Consider the following 15,029-nt stretch of genomic DNA (forward strand, 5'->3'; position numbering starts at 1 on the left):
TCTTCCCTCATAGCTCATGTTCTCTAGACCTTTCATCATTCTTGTTGCTCTTCTCTTGACCCTCTCCAATTTCTTCACATCTTTCTTGAAATGTGGTGCCCAGAACTGGACACAATTCTCCAACTGAGGCCTAACTAGTGCAGAGTAGAGCAGAAGAATGATCTCTCGTGTCTTGCTTGCAACACTCCTGTTAATGCCTCCCAGAATCATGTTTGCTTTTTCTGCAACAGCATCACACTGCTGACTCATATTTAGCTTGTGGTCCACTATGACCCCTAGATGGCTTTTTGCAGGCCTCCTTCCTAGACAGTCGTTTCCCATTCTGAATCTGTGAAATGGATTATTTCATCCCAAGTGGAATACATTTCATTTGTCCTTATTAAACTTCATCCTATTTACCTCAGACCATTTCTCCAGTTCATCCAAATCATTTTGAATTATGACCCTATCCTCCAAAGCAGTTGCAACCCCTCCCAGTTTCATAGCATCCGGCGGGGAGGTAAAACACTGACAAGAGAAATGCCAGCCCCTGACCCACGCAGCCTCCCTCCTTGCCCCTCCCAAAGGGGACCAAAGGGGTGGGACACAGACCCTGACTCCCCCCCCCCCCAATGGAACATGATTTCTAGGAGGTGCCATCGGGGTGTGCATGGTGGGTGTCTCTGTGTCTGTGGAGGAGAAGGGTGGAGTGGGAAGGGGGTTGCTAATGGGGGAATGGGGCACTGGAAATAGGGGAATGAGGAACAGAGACCCAGGCAGGGCTCTGCATGATTGGAGCCTGGGTACAGAGCAGAGGGACAGGGGAGCCCATTGGTGTGTGTGGCTGGGGGTTACAAGAAGGGGTCTGTTGGGTGAATAGCTGTAGTTGGGGAGAGGGAAACTGTTGGCCCACAGAGATGCATCCGACCGGTGGGCATGGCGTGGGAATCCACCTGCTTGGACACTGGCCCCAAAACAAGTCTCACTATCTGCACTTCAGACTGTGCCCTGCTGCTTTCTGCCTAAAGGGGCAGAACCAGGGTGAAGGGAAGCCCCTCACAGCAGCCCTTATGGGTCCCAGGACCGCTTGCTTGGTTTATTTCTCTGCTGGAGCGTCCTGTGAAATATCCCCTCCTGGCCCATCTCCCCAGTGGAACGGCCCCTCCCTCATTCAGCTTTTAGCCACCAGGCAGTGATGGGAGTGACTGTCTGATCTGGTGTCCCCACTTGGCTGCTGTGCCAGGGCTGGCAGCGGGAGGCAATGAAGACAAGGCTGCCATATTACAATGAATGTTAGTTACTGCTCACAGTGTCCCTCTTTGTGCCCCACAGACACACCCCATGGCAAGCCAGGGGCAAGGGAACCAAACATCCATCACAGAATTCATCCTCCTGGGATTCGGGGATCTTCCTGGCCTGCAGGTTCCTCTCTTCCTGCTCTTTCTCGTGATCTACCTGATGACCATGGCCGGGAACATCCTCATCCTGGCACTGGTTGTGGCCGATCGGCACCTTCACACCCCCATGTACTTCTTCCTGGGCAACTTGTCGTGTTTGGAGATCTGCTACAGCTCCACCCTCCTGCCTCAGCTTCTGGCCGGGCTCCTGACTGGGGCCTGGACAATTTCCTTCACTGGGTGTCTCACACAATTTTACTTCTTCGGTGCTCTGCTGGTCACAGAATGCCTCCTCCTATCGGTGATGTCCTACGACCGGTATCTAGCCATATGCAACCCGCTGCACTACACAGCCCAGATGAGTGGCAGGTCTTGCCTCCAGCTTGCCGGGGGATCATGGATAGGTGGATTCCTTGCTTGTAGTATAAGCACAGTGTCAATAACCCAGTTAACCTTCTGTGGCCCCAACAGTATCGACCATTTCCTTTGTGACTTTATTCCCCTTGTAAAACTCTCCTGCAATGACCCTCTGCTGATGTGCTTGATTTTCTCACTGGTCCCCTTCCTGCTCACCTTGGTGTCCTACATCTGCATCATCAGCACCATCCTCAGAATCCCCTCCAGCACCGGGAGGCAAAAGGCCTTTTCCACCTGCTCCTCCCACCTCATTGTGGTGAGTGTTTACTATGGAGCCTCCTGATTGCCTACATGTTCCCGACCACCGACCTCCCGAGCAATTTCAAGAAAGTTCTTTCAGTCTCCTACACCGTCCTGACGCCCCTGGTCAACCCACTCATCTACGCCCTGAGAAACAGGGAGGTCCAGGAGGCCCTGTGCAAAACTTGCAGGAAATTAAGGTTTCCAAGATATTGGCCCATTGGGTTGCTTAGGTGACAATGGAATAGTTGCAGCATGGGCGGGGTTAGGGCCAGTATCAAAGCCTACCAAATAGAAGGTTTTATTTCCACTCCCATCTGTGACCTTCTTGCCCTGCACTTGTAGAGTCACAGTCTAGTGAGCAACGGGGGTGCAGGGACCTTTTCCAAACCCTTGCTCCGTTATAGTTAGGACCAATGGCCAATGCTACTGGGGAAGTACCAGCAGGCTGCAAGGGACATGAACTGGTGGCTCTGTGAAATGAAAAGAGCTGGAGAGATTGAGCCCAGAGAGAGGTGCAGGTGTCGGTCGCATGCTCTGTGCCTTGGGCCAGCTCTGCACCGAGAGCCAGCAGGGAGCATGTGACCGGTCCAATAAGACACTGACCAGGGGTAGCCAACCCGTTTGAGACGAAGAGCCACAATAGCAGTGGAGACAGTGTGAAGAGCGGGGACAAAGTTGTTGAGAAAAAAAACAAACCACCACCACGCGGCAGGGGGAGGGGGGGGAATAGATGTTGGTACATCCATCCCAGCGCACGGCTTCTCTCTCTTTTTTTTGGTTAACAACTTTTCCCCGGGGTCTTTTTTGCGGGGATCCGGGGGGGGGGGTGTGAAGGGAGCTCAACGACTTTGTGCTGGCCTTTCATGCTGTCGCCACTGCTATTGTACCTCACAAAAAATGCACTGGGAAGGGGTGAGAGGTGCCAGCTCTGGGAGGGAATCTGGATGCAGGAGGAAGTAGAGAAGAGGATGCTGGCTCAAGGGGTCCCAGGCTGCACAGTTTTGGTGTCAGGGGGATGGGTTAGGGTTGTGTGCAAGCTGCAGGCTTGTAGCAGTGAAGGTGCAGGAGTTTGGGCTGGGGTACATGAGGGGCTCAGGGCAGGGAGGCTGGGCAGGGACGGATGAGGGTTTTGCGGGGCCCAGGATGGCACAATTTTGGAGGGCCCCACCCTTTGGAGAAAAAACAGAAAAAAGGCATCACATGTGCAAATTGAAGGCTATTTGCATATTAAATGTGAATTGAGTAAATTTGATAGAATCTTAAATTTACTTGGATAATTTTTGTTTTAATGATATTGTAATTCATTCGTAAACACAATTCTGCATTAATAATTAAACACTTTCAGTTGTATTTAAATCTATTCTAGCTGTCTAGCTCTTTTGGCAGCACATTCTTCAATTATGTCAGTAAAGTCCATTTCTTTACACAGGTCGTTTTCAATCGATATTATCAAAAGATCTACAATACGCTCCTGGCTCGCAGTTGATTCTCTTTGGCTGCCCATGGCTGGTATTTGCCAGGCAGTGTTGGGTGTTGGCAGCCAGGCAGCATTGGGACTTACGGGGGCCAGATGGAGTGTGGGTGTTGAGACTTGGGGGGGGCAGGGGGCGTATGGGTGTTGGGACTTGGGGGGCAGGCAGCATTGGGTGTTGGGGGGAGGCAGCGTGTGGCTGTTGGGACTTGAGGGGCCAGGCAGCATTAGGTGTTGGGATTTGGGGGGATAGGCAGCGTGTGGCTGTTGGGACTTGGGGGGCCAGGCAGCATTAGGTGTTGGGATTTGGGGGGATAGGCAGTGTGTGGGTGTTGGGATTTGGGGGGATAGGCAGCGTGTGGCTGTTGGGACTTGGGGGGGCAGGCCGCGTGTGGGCACTCGGGTTGGGGGGCAGGCAGGGTGTCGCTACATAGAGGATGGCGCACAGATGGGCCATAGGGAGGACCAGCGGGCAGGGGTGTCTGACGCATCAGACAGGCCAAAATGACCATTTCAGCCTATTGAACAGCTCCTGCCTGGGCGGGGGCAGCTGGCAACTTCCCCTGCTCCCAGGGACAGGGGGGGAGGAGGTGGCGCTGTCTGTGGAGCTGGGTTGCGCTGCACCCATGAGTGGGGGGAGGTGGGGACTGGTGACAGGAGACGGGGATATTTCCTTTGTTTAAAAAATGAATTTTAGATGCAAAATGTGTTTGGATACATGTTTGTTATGTGTCCTTCACATTTAAGGTAGCTTTATTTCATACAAAATTAAATGCTGGTTTTGTTTATTTTAAATAGAATTTCCCTCCAGACAGAAGTAGATGCAAATCATATGTTTTAAAAAAAGTAGGCACCACTTAGCAAATAATAAATGAGGTAAAACAGGAAATATTAGGAAAATATTTTAAAAGTATAATTTAAATGATTAATTACTCATTTAAACCTAGGGTTTCTGCTTGCCAGATTAAATCATGATTAAAATTAGAGATTTAAATCAAAGCTATTTAAATCAATCCACCCTGCTTCAGAGGCTGTTTTGTCCCTTCCTGAAGGAAAAAGCACCGGGCTGCTCTCATGGAATAGGTCCTAGGCTAGTGAGGTTTTGTTGTGTGGTGCCTGTCTTGTTCTGGACAGTTGAGCTGGGGAGTTGAAACAAAAGTTCCCTTAATCCCTTTGAACTGTTTCATTGTATAGTGAGTCTGATTCTTGTCCATGGACACCAAGAGTCGGACAGTTTATGTGTTGGGGATGGAGTCTGAGTGATTACAAGACTTCTAATAATAAAATCCCTTTGCAGAGTGCGGAGTGGGACTCGGCCTCCAGCACTAGGTGATGTGAGTAGTTGCCTGCTTTGGAAGTCTGTAACTGACTTGCTGTGGATGAACCTGCCACAGCTCCCATTGTCCTCACGTGGGGAGTCCCTGGTGCTCTCCTAGGAGATGAAAATGCCCCGGGGTTTGGGCTCCCTCTGAAGCGTGTGCCCCACCCTCTAGGAAGCTGCACAAGCTGCATTTGTGTGTGCACCCTCCCCGGACAAAAAAAGGGGGCGGGGGCAAATTTTTTTTTGCTTGGGGTGGCAGAAAACCTAGAGGTGGCCCTGATGCTAAGCAGGGTGCTTTCTGAATCAGGTCTTTATCCCATGCCTCGCCTTGCCCACCAGCCCCTCCCAGAGCGATTCCAATGCCCCCCCTTCCCTAGAACCCCCAGCCTGAGGACCGCCCCATTGGCCTGCGGGCGGCGCTGGGCTAAGTGACGTCATAAAGGACTCGGGCGGGGCTTTTTCTCTCCTGGGAAACTGTGGAATTGCGGGAAGGGACAATTCCTTTCTGACACCTGCAGAGACGGCTCATGGGGCTAGGAGAGGCCGGGCGGAGAGTCCAGCCTGCCGGGTGAACTCCGGCAAGTCATTTCTCCGAGCCTCAGTTTCCCCTTCTGGAGGACGGGGCATGTCGGGAAAGTGCTGTGACACCCACTGACGCAAAGATACATTTATGAATAAACAACAGCAACGCTGGCAACTCCCGGGGTCGTTCTCTCAGTCACCTGTAGGGAAGATGCACCAGGGATGAGTCTCCAGTGCGGTTGTTTTAGACACATTTGCGGGGGGAGGGAGAATTAATTTAGTCTTTACAGATGGAAGTAATGACGAGCCAGCCACGAGCAGACGAAAAATTCAGAAATGCGCGTTTCGAAACCCGGGTTCCCAAACCCTGCAGAAGGGTCACGGAGCGATTCGCTATCAGCTTCACAGAGCCCCGCTGCCAACGGCTGGGTCCTGAGCGGTGTGACAGCGCTGTTCTCTCCCGTAGCGTTTCTCAACCTGTATTTATAGCGCGCCCCCTTTTCAAAAGAACAGTCGAAGGTCCCCCAGAACCTACAGTTTTCAGACACATTTTTTGTATCATTGCAACACATTTGTTTAAACAGCTTAATGCCATGTTTGGGTAGAAACAGTACAAACAGAGTAAAGTGTTTTAGAAATGAATTTAAAACAATCAGTTTTCTCCAAATTTCAGTTGTGTAGAAGTACCCCCAGACTGCTCTCAAGTACCCCTAATGGTACTCGTACCACTGGTTGAGAAACGCTGCTCTAGTGACTGACTAGAAAGCCTGAGTGACAGGGGCTCTATTCCAGCTGGGGAAGGGCTGCTTCTGTCTGGCACAGCTGTTCTCTTCCGCCCGGGAGAGGGAGGCAGATACGCCCGGGTGGAAAATATTCTTTCTTTTCATTGAGAGGGAGGTTGGTTCGGGAAATCTCTTTGCTCTGAGCTCATTTGGCCTCGCTGCGCTACTCAGAATCCGCTTCCCCTTTTTGTGCGAGTCCCTGCTGGGCTCTGTGTCACTGTGTAAGCCCTGGCGCAGTAATAGGTGCCGCTGTCTCCGGCTTCCAGGTTTCTCATTTCCAAATACACCTCGCCCTTGGAGGTGTCCCGGGAGATGCTCAAGCGGCTTTTCAGCGAGTCCTGGTACCACTTGCCATCATCCCACCACACAGTGGACAACCACTCCAGGCCTTTCCCCGGGGGCTGTCGGATCCAGCCCACTCCAATGTTGCTAGTGGTGAGAGAGAATCCGGACACGGAGCAGGTGAGGCTCAGGGTCTGCGAAGGCTTCACCTGGGCGGCTCCGGGCTGCCGCAGTGTCACCTGGGAGCGGCCACCTGCAAAGAGCCAGGAGAAACCTCAGCCAGAGCGCGGGGCGCGGCAGGCTCCGCGGGGCAGAGACAGCTCGCGCCGAGGCACTTACCTGCCGCCAGGGCACAGAGCAGGAGAGACGGGAGCAGGAATTTCATCTCCCCGCTGGGCAGCCGGACAGACACAGGCACCGAGACCCGGAGGGAGCGACACGGGCTGGGCGTTGGGAGGGGCTGAGGGACTAGTGGACAGAAATAGTCTGTGCTGGAGAGGAAACAAACCCCCCATTTGCATAGCGCGCGCGGTATGCAAAGCAGGGGCCGGTTCGTTCGCCCTTTAGTGCCCAGAGATGCGGCCCCGGCCTCATAGTCCCCAGCGAGCGGCTCGTGCGGCTCACACAGGGGCCTAATTCATACTTTGAAAAGTGACTTAGCGCTTCAGCCAGAAAACTTTCATTACCATGGGACTTAAGTGAGTCACGGGGCTATGAAGTTTGGGGCGAAATTATCCCGGACTGTTGACCGGTGCAAACGCTCTCTGGAGGGACTAAAGCTGCAGCCAGGCCGTGCTTCCAGAATTGTCCCTGGTGATGGTGAGTCGCCCTTGGAAAGCCGGGTCATAGCCAGTCCCAGACCGGGTGAGCTGGACTTGCGAATAAAAAGCGATACAAATTCAGTAAACTCTACTCGTCTTCTTTCTGGGCACTCTCCAATGGAGAAAATCTGCCTGTGAGCGGTGATAGGCGAACTTCCAAGGGGCGCTGGGTACCGAACTCGTACTGACTTTGAAGCGAGCAGGCTGGGCAGAGCCCCGCGCTGCGGTTCCATCCCAGCCTGCGGAGCCGAGGCCAAACGTTCAGTCTCCGAAGTGACCGTGACGCTTTGCTGCCCCCGTGCGGATCTCTCCCGTCAGTAACCACAGAAACGATTCCCCCTCTTCGCCCTTTCAGCCTCAGAAAAGGGGAGGAGACGTGAGTGTGTCCGAGTGTCTCTGTGTCTGAGTGACTGTGTTTGATTTGTTTGTGTGTCTGCGCTGTGTGTTACTGTGTGTGCGGTTCGTGTGTGTGTGTCCTGTCCCAGCTGCGGACAGTCACTCCTGTTCTGTAACAGGCACAGGGGCGCACCTGGACTCAAGTCCCCTCTGCTGTCCGAAATAGACCCAGTGTCCAGCCGCTCTTGCTCCCTAAGGCCTCTGATAACTGACTGTGGCCTGTTTGCGTGTTTCCTTCCGTCACCCTCCGCCCCCCGGGCGCTGGCACAGAGCCGAGGGGCAGAAGGAACCGCTGTCACCTCTCTGCGTGACTTGCTGCAGAGCCCAGGCCGCGGGGGACCTTCTCTCCCGGGACGGGTGGCTCCGAGGAAGCTGGACCCGGGTCTCTGTGGGGGAAGGGGAGCGCAGGAGCCACGTTGGAACGAGTCCAACGAATCCCGGTTTACATCAGTGCAAGTGCCCGATCAGAAAGCCGAGCCGGGCCGTGGGAACAGGGCTCCCGCCTCCACGGGACTGGCTGAGGCAGCCGGCGATGTCTGCCCCGCAGGCCCAGGGGAACACCGTGAAGCAAGCGGGGGGGAAGAGGGGGCGTTTCTAGGCAACGAAAGGGTTAAAATCTCCCCGCGGGTTTGTATTTCAACCACCGAAGTTTGTTCTCGGTTCTGTGCCCAGCGCCCGGTTGTTCGTGTCTCTGCTGCCCCCGCGTGGCGGCCGCGGGTTCTGGTCATGTGGAGCATCCACATCTGATGAGAAGCAGGGACTGCCAGGAACAGACACGTTTCCGGTGTTTGTCCATGAACACACGGGTAAGGTAAATACACCTTGTAGCTTCCTGTCTCTTGTAACTTGATGGAGCCCAGAGGTGGGCAAATACTGGCCCGGGGGCCGGATTCCGATAGCCAGAGTTAGCTCCTGATCAGCCCCCACATGCCGTATTTACCTGCGCCTCCACAGGTACGGGGATCACAGCTCCTGTTGGCTATGTGGAGAATTAGGAGCCTGGGTCCCCTCGCGGGGTTTTTGAACGGCGGTAGCTGCGGTTTGTGTCACTGTGTGCCGAGCGCAGTAATACGTGGCAGTGTCATCGGCTCGCAGGCTGCCCAGCTGCAGCCAGGTCGTACTTATGGAGTTCTCCCTGGTGATGGTGAATCGCCCCTGGAAATTTTGGGCATAGCCTGTTTCACTATCTCTGGGATCAATGTATCCTATCCACTCCAGGCCTTTCCCGGGAGCCTGCCGGACCCAGCTAAGGTAATAGCTGGTAAATGTGTAACCAGAGGTTTTACATGTCAGCTTCACGGACTCTCCAGGCTTTTTGATTTCTACCCCAGACTGAGTCAGCTGGATCTGGGAGCTGGCACCTGTCAATAAAAAAAAAATACCGTTAATTCCATTCTATTCCTCCTCTTCCCAGCCTTATCCAAGTACCCTTCCCTGCCTTATCACACGGTCTGATCTGCCTTTTAATAATAACGAATTTGTCCATGGCATATTCCTGTTCAGAAGAAGTACAGTTATCCTTCTTGCAGAGGGGAAACTGAGGTATAACTGGGCTGGAGGTTATTCAGAGCTACGTACAGCATTCCTACTACAGAGTAATGAAAATTGGGCATCACAATACCCTATTTGGGTTTAAAATTCCACCGTGTGCGATTTCCTCAGAGCTGCGATTTAGAATCCAGAGTTCCTGACCCACCTCCTACGTCTTCACCTTCAAACCATCTTTGCTCCCCCAGCCCAGCTGTGCCCGGCAGACACCGGCGTCCATCCCCTTACCTGAGACAGCCGCCAGAAGGAAACAGAACCCCAGACCTGTCATTGCCATTCTCCTCTCCCACCTTGTGTGCTGCAAAGCAGGAAACCAGCCGCCTGTTGGCGAGCCCCCCTGGCTGTTCTTTATCAGGCACATTTCCTCCCACATTTGCATGTGGGCGTGGCTACATGGTATGACAAAACCTCGGCTTTGCCCGCCTTTACTCGTACATGGCCTCCGAATCTGGAGGGACGCAGCCACGGAGGCGGCAAGAGCAGGTCTATGGAATTTGGGCCCCGATCTAGGACAAAACGAAAGCTGCTGTGATGTCGGCGGGCCGTCCGTGTGAGTAAAGGACAATTGGTGAATGTCAAAGTGCCCAGTGTCGGGCTATGACAATGTGACAGCAAATGGGTGTCAAACTGACATAACACAGAATCCAGGGATGTGTGAACACGAGCGCGCTCCTGTGGGGAAATCTCCCTGGGAGCGGTGACCTTCCAAGGGGCGCTGGGCACCGAACTCGTGCTGATTGGGAAGGGATTAGGCTGGGCAGAGCCTCGCGCTGAAGATCCAGCCCAGCCTGCAGAGCTGAAGCCAATAATTCCTGGTGCTTATTCTTCTATTCGGTTTCTGAAGCGAACGTGACACTTTGCTGCCCCCGTGCGGATCTGTCCCTTCAGTAACCACAGAAACGATCCCCCCTCTTTGTCCTTTTAGCTTCGTGTCGCTTGGTCACTTGTGTCCGCAGGGGCTGGAGAAGGGAGAGGGGGGCTGTTACACTCTTGCCCTTCACAGTGTCCTGTGACAGAGGGTGACACAGGCTGACTGGGTGCTGGGTGATGACGCTTCGTTGTGTTTGTTTGGAGCTCGCTGGCTGGTCACCCCATGTGCTGAGCAAAGCTCCGAAGCAATGAAGGTAACTTCATATAAGGTGCTCAGGGAGGCGCCTCCCTCTGGCAGTGACTCCTAGGCGGGTGGTGCAGGGGGTCTCAGAGTACCGCTGCCTGCAGGCTCTGCCCCTGAAGCTAGTTCCCAGCCAATGAGAGTGCGGAGTTGGTGCTGGGAGGGGGCAGCCCGCAGAGACATCCCACCCCCAGATGCCGCAGGGACGGTCCCGGCTGCTTCCATGTGTGGAGGGTGCTGTCAGCAGGAGCGGCTGGGGGGCCCTGGGCCCTTTAAAATTGTCAAGGCCCTTGGGAAATTGCCCCGTCCCCCCGCCCCATAGGCAGGCCGGTCTGAAGATCATGCAGGGCACATGGAGCCCTCCTAAAGATCAGGGCAGGGTGGGGGGTCGGTTGATAGATTGGGACGCTTCCAGGAAACCAAGGTAAAGGTTGAATCCGCATCAACTTTTTACCGCCTGCCGCTGCCTCAGATGTGTAGCAACACTGCCCCCTAGTGCCTCCGCGCGAAGCCTGATCCACACCGGCGCCATTCCAGCTGGGAATGGGCGATTCTATGTTTGGCTCAGCTGTTGGGATCTGCTCAAGAGTTGGAGACCGAGAATATGCAAATATGCAAATTAACTGTTACCGGTCTGCTAAAAGTTTGTGAATGGGTTTGCGGTCCCTGGTATTAAAAAGTTTGCTCTAGTCTTACCTGCAACCCCGCACGGTCACGTCCGCACTGCTGGATATGGAGCATACTAGTCTGCGAGGACAAAGAACCAGGCTGGGACTCAGGAAACGTGAATGCGGTTCCTTGCTTTGCTCCTGGGTGCTGGGGGACTGCGGGCAAGTCCCTTCTGCTTCCTGTACCTCCGTTTCCCCCTCTGTGAAACGGGGCATAATAGCACTGACCGCTCCTTAGAAAGAGCTTCCGAGACTGATGAGAAACAGGTACGAGGGCTTCTGGGAACAGACATGTACGTGGAGTTTGTCAATGGATACCCGGGCGAGATAAATATCCCACGTGCAGTCACTTGTGACTGGCTGTAAACCAGCGATGGACAAATACTGGCCCACAGGCCGAATTCCATCTGCCAGGGGTAGCCCCTGGCGGGCCCCCGCATCACCTTATTTAACTGCGACTCCCCAGGTACGGGGGATCACACCTCCTGTTCGCTGTGCGGAGTGCTGGGGGCTAGTAGGAGGGCTACAAAAGGCAGCAAACTGGGTAGTAGGGCTGTCTGGTGCAGCTTCTAGTTTTAGCAAATGCGGAGGAGGGGTCCCACCTGGGAAAGGGAGTTAAGTATCTAACTGCATTTGGGATTCACAGCCCTGTCCTAAAGGTAGGTGCTTCAGATGATACTTAATAACGCTCCCAAGCCCCTTGTGCCAGGGAAGGAGTCGGTGGGGTTTCCTATAGTGGTTAGAGCACTTACCTAGGAAATGAAACAGCCAGGATCATCCCTCCTGAGCCTGATGTGGGAGCAGGAATTTGAGACTCCACTGTCAACGGGAGGTTGACATGGGCTACAGGCACCCCTCTTCTCTTTCAGTCCAGTATTTTTTTATTCACTGAGGAACACCTTCAAGCAGAGATATTGAAAACCCCTCCTTCAAATCTCCTATCGTATATCACTCAGGGCATTCGCTCCGGGCTGTTTTGCTGATGACACAGATGACTGTCACAGAAGCCTGTTCTGAAAACTGATTTAACGCTGCAGCCAGAAATAACTAAACAACTGACCGTGACCGGCCTATGAAATTTGGGACAAATGACCCCGGCTTGTTGACCTGGGCAAATGCTCGCCGGAGGGACTAAAGGCTCCAGGGTTGGCAGGACACCTGGGTTCTCTCACTGGGGTTTTTGAAGGGCTGTTGTTTTGGTTTGTGTCACCGTGTGCCGAGCGCAGTAATACGTGGCGGTGTCATCGGCTCGCAGGCTGCCCAGCTGCAGCCAGGCCGTGGTTATGGAGTTGTCCCTGGTCATGGTGACTCGCCCCTGGAAGGCCGGGGAGTAGCTAGTGCCACCATTACCAGGATAGATGTATCCCAGCCACTCCAGGCTTTCCCCGGGAGCCTGCCGGACCCAGCTAATGTAATAGTCGGTAAAGCTGTAGCCGGAGGTTTTACATGAGACCTTCACGGACTCTCCGGGCTTCTTGATTTCTGCCCCTGACTGGATCAGCTGGATTTGGGAGATGACACCTGTAGAAAAACAATACAAATGCCGTTAATTCCATTCTATTCCTCCTCTTCCCGGCCTTATCCAAGCCCTTGTCTTGCCTCCTAAAGGCAGTCTCTGATCTGCCTTTTAATAAGAGAGAATTTGTCTCCGTCATATTCCTGTGCAGCAGGGAAGGACAATTATCCCCATTTGGCAAAGGGGAAACCGAAGCACAATCTGCTCTGGAGGCTTGTCAATGCTGTGTACGGGATTCTTAACACAGAGTAATGAAACCTGGGCATCAAACCCCACCATCTGGCTTTAAAACTCCATCCCATGCGATCTGCTCAGAGCTGGGATTTAGATTCCAGAGTTCCTGATCCACCTCCTACATCTTCATCTTCAAACCATCTTTGCTCTCCCGGCCCAGCTGTGCCCAGCAGATACCTGCATCCATCCCCTTACCTGAGACAGCCGCCAGAAGGAAACAGAACCCCAGACCGATCATTGTCATTCTCCTCTCCCACCTTGTGCGCTGCAAAGCAGGAAACCCTCCGCCTGTTGGCGAGGCGCCCTGGCTGTCTTTATCAGGCACTTTCCCTACTTAATTTGCATATGAGCGTGGCTACATCGTGTGACGAAAGCTCGGCTTTGCCCGCACGTACAAATAAATGGCCTCAGAATCTGGGGGGACACAGCCACGGAGGAGGCCAGAGCAGATCTATGGAATTTGGGCCCCGATCTAGGACAACATGGGAGCTACTTTGATCTCAGCGGGGCGTTCATGTGAGCTAAGGGACAATTGGTGAAGCTGAGTGTGAAGGTGCCCCGTGTCGGGCTGTCACAATATCACACCCAGTGGATGTGAAACTGACATAACACAGAGTCCAGTAATGTGTAAACACGGGCACTCTCCAGTGGGGAAATCTACCTGTGAGCGGTGATCTCAGACCTTCCAAGGGGCGCTGGGCACCGAACTCGTGCTGAATGGGAAGGGATTAGGCTGGGCAGAGCCTCGCGCTGAAGAGCCAGCCCAGCCTGCAGAGCTGAGGCCAATAATTCCTGGTGATTATTCCCCGATTCAGTCTCTGGGAAGAAACGTTTCCGAAGCGACCGTGACACTTTGCTGCCCCCGTGCGGATCTGTCCCTTCAGTGACCACAGAAGCGATTCCCCCTCTTCGCCCTTTTAGCTTCGTGTCACTTGGTCACTTGTGTCCCTGCAGGGCCTGGAGAAGGGGGAGGGGGTTTAATTTGCAGGCTGCCTCAGTTTATCGCTGTATCCAGGGCCACTCACTAACCGGCCCAATGTCTGTCTGGCTTCATAGTCTCTCTTCCAAGTGCCCCTCCCTCTCCCCATCTCACCCGGTTCTCTGGCAGCTCGCTGCTGCGGGGAGGGTGGGTGGGAAGTCACCAAGAGCGGTTCCGAGGAACATTCAGTGCGCATGTCTGACCCCGACAGAGGGGGAGACTAGCTGGTTGTGACGTGGGACCTGGACCTGGGCTGTAGGAATCCAGGGAACAATTCACTGAGTGTCTGGCAATGTGTGTGCGCGCCCTGTGACGTGATAGACACACAAATCAATGTCACCGCTGACTGAGCGTGTCCGCTTGTCCGTTACTTGGGCAGGCTCCGAATTTCAGAGCCAGGGAAGTGAGTTGGATCCCAAATGGAGCCTCCAGCTGCTGTAGTTGAAGGGGGAGGAGGGAAAATCTCACTCTTCATCGCGAGGAGGTGCCCGCCTTTCTCTGCTTTGCCCTCAGGGGTTTCCTGTAACTGTGAGTCTCTGGCACAGTAATAGCGGGCGGTGTCCTCGGGCTCCAGGCCGGTCATTTGCAGGTGCAGCAGGTAGTTGGGATTGTCCGTGGAGACGGTGAAGTGCCCTTTGGCCGACTCTATAAAGAACATTTTCTCCGAATCACATTGCAGCGAGTTCCCGGGAACCTGGTGTGACGGCGCGTTGGGGGTCCCCCGTCTCCTGCACCCCGAAATGGCACAAACAGACTGCACCAGACGGTGGACTAGAGGAAGTTTATTGCCTCTCCAGGATACAGCACAGCACAGATGGAATCTGGTCCCAGAGCTGGGCTAGGATGCCTCAGGCCCCCTTGAGATGGGGGAGACTGGGCCCCTAAACTCCAGCCCCTTCCCCTAGGCTCTCCTCCATGCTCTCGACAGAACTAACTAAATTCCCTTCCAGCTCTGCCCCCCAGTCAGGGCAGCATTCCACCTTCCTTTGTTCCTCTCCATGGGGGGTGTCTGGCCACTGGTTCAACAAGTTTGGCATTACCTCTGCCTAGCGAGGTTTTCCCTGCTGGGTCTTGCTCCAGACAGCAGGGGTCACCACAGCCCAGCAAGTACCCCCACTACGTCACAGTTCTCCCCCCTCCGAGAGCGAACTGAGCAGGGTCACTCCGCTCGTGACCTAGGGAAGTTCGGGTCCTCTGCGTGGGAACCCGCCCCGGGGACATGGGTGCTCCCCTTTACTCAGGCCGGCCGTGGCAAGGCCCCACATGAGCTGGCTTCCCTCTGTCCACTCGCCGCCCCGCTCCAGGGTGACTGGCACAGGCCTGTCCTCGGGGGTCACACCCA

At 54.3% G+C, this 15,029-nt stretch overlaps 2 pseudogenes and 1 gene segment (V, D, J or C); 1 reads left to right on the forward strand and 2 right to left on the reverse strand.

Annotated features, from left to right (window-relative positions):
* The first annotated feature begins 1,320 nt into the window (after positions 1-1,320).
* On the forward strand, positions 1,321-2,270 carry LOC149521160 (olfactory receptor 10A7-like; annotated as a pseudogene).
* Positions 2,271-8,594: 6,324 nt separating this feature from the next.
* On the reverse strand, positions 8,595-9,450 carry LOC149521161 (immunoglobulin heavy variable 1-46 pseudogene; annotated as a pseudogene).
* Positions 9,451-11,852: 2,402 nt separating this feature from the next.
* LOC142821362 (immunoglobulin heavy variable 5-51-like) lies at positions 11,853-13,143 on the reverse strand. The segment is given in 2 exon segments: positions 11,853-12,479; positions 12,904-13,143. Coding segments are annotated over 2 exon segments (402 nt in total).
* Between the last annotated feature and the right edge of the window lie 1,886 nt (positions 13,144-15,029).

The sequence above is a fragment of the Pelodiscus sinensis genome, chromosome 30 (assembly GCF_052426305.1).
Source record: "Pelodiscus sinensis isolate ZL-2025 chromosome 30, ASM5242630v1, whole genome shotgun sequence".
NCBI lineage: Eukaryota > Metazoa > Chordata > Testudines > Trionychidae > Pelodiscus > Pelodiscus sinensis.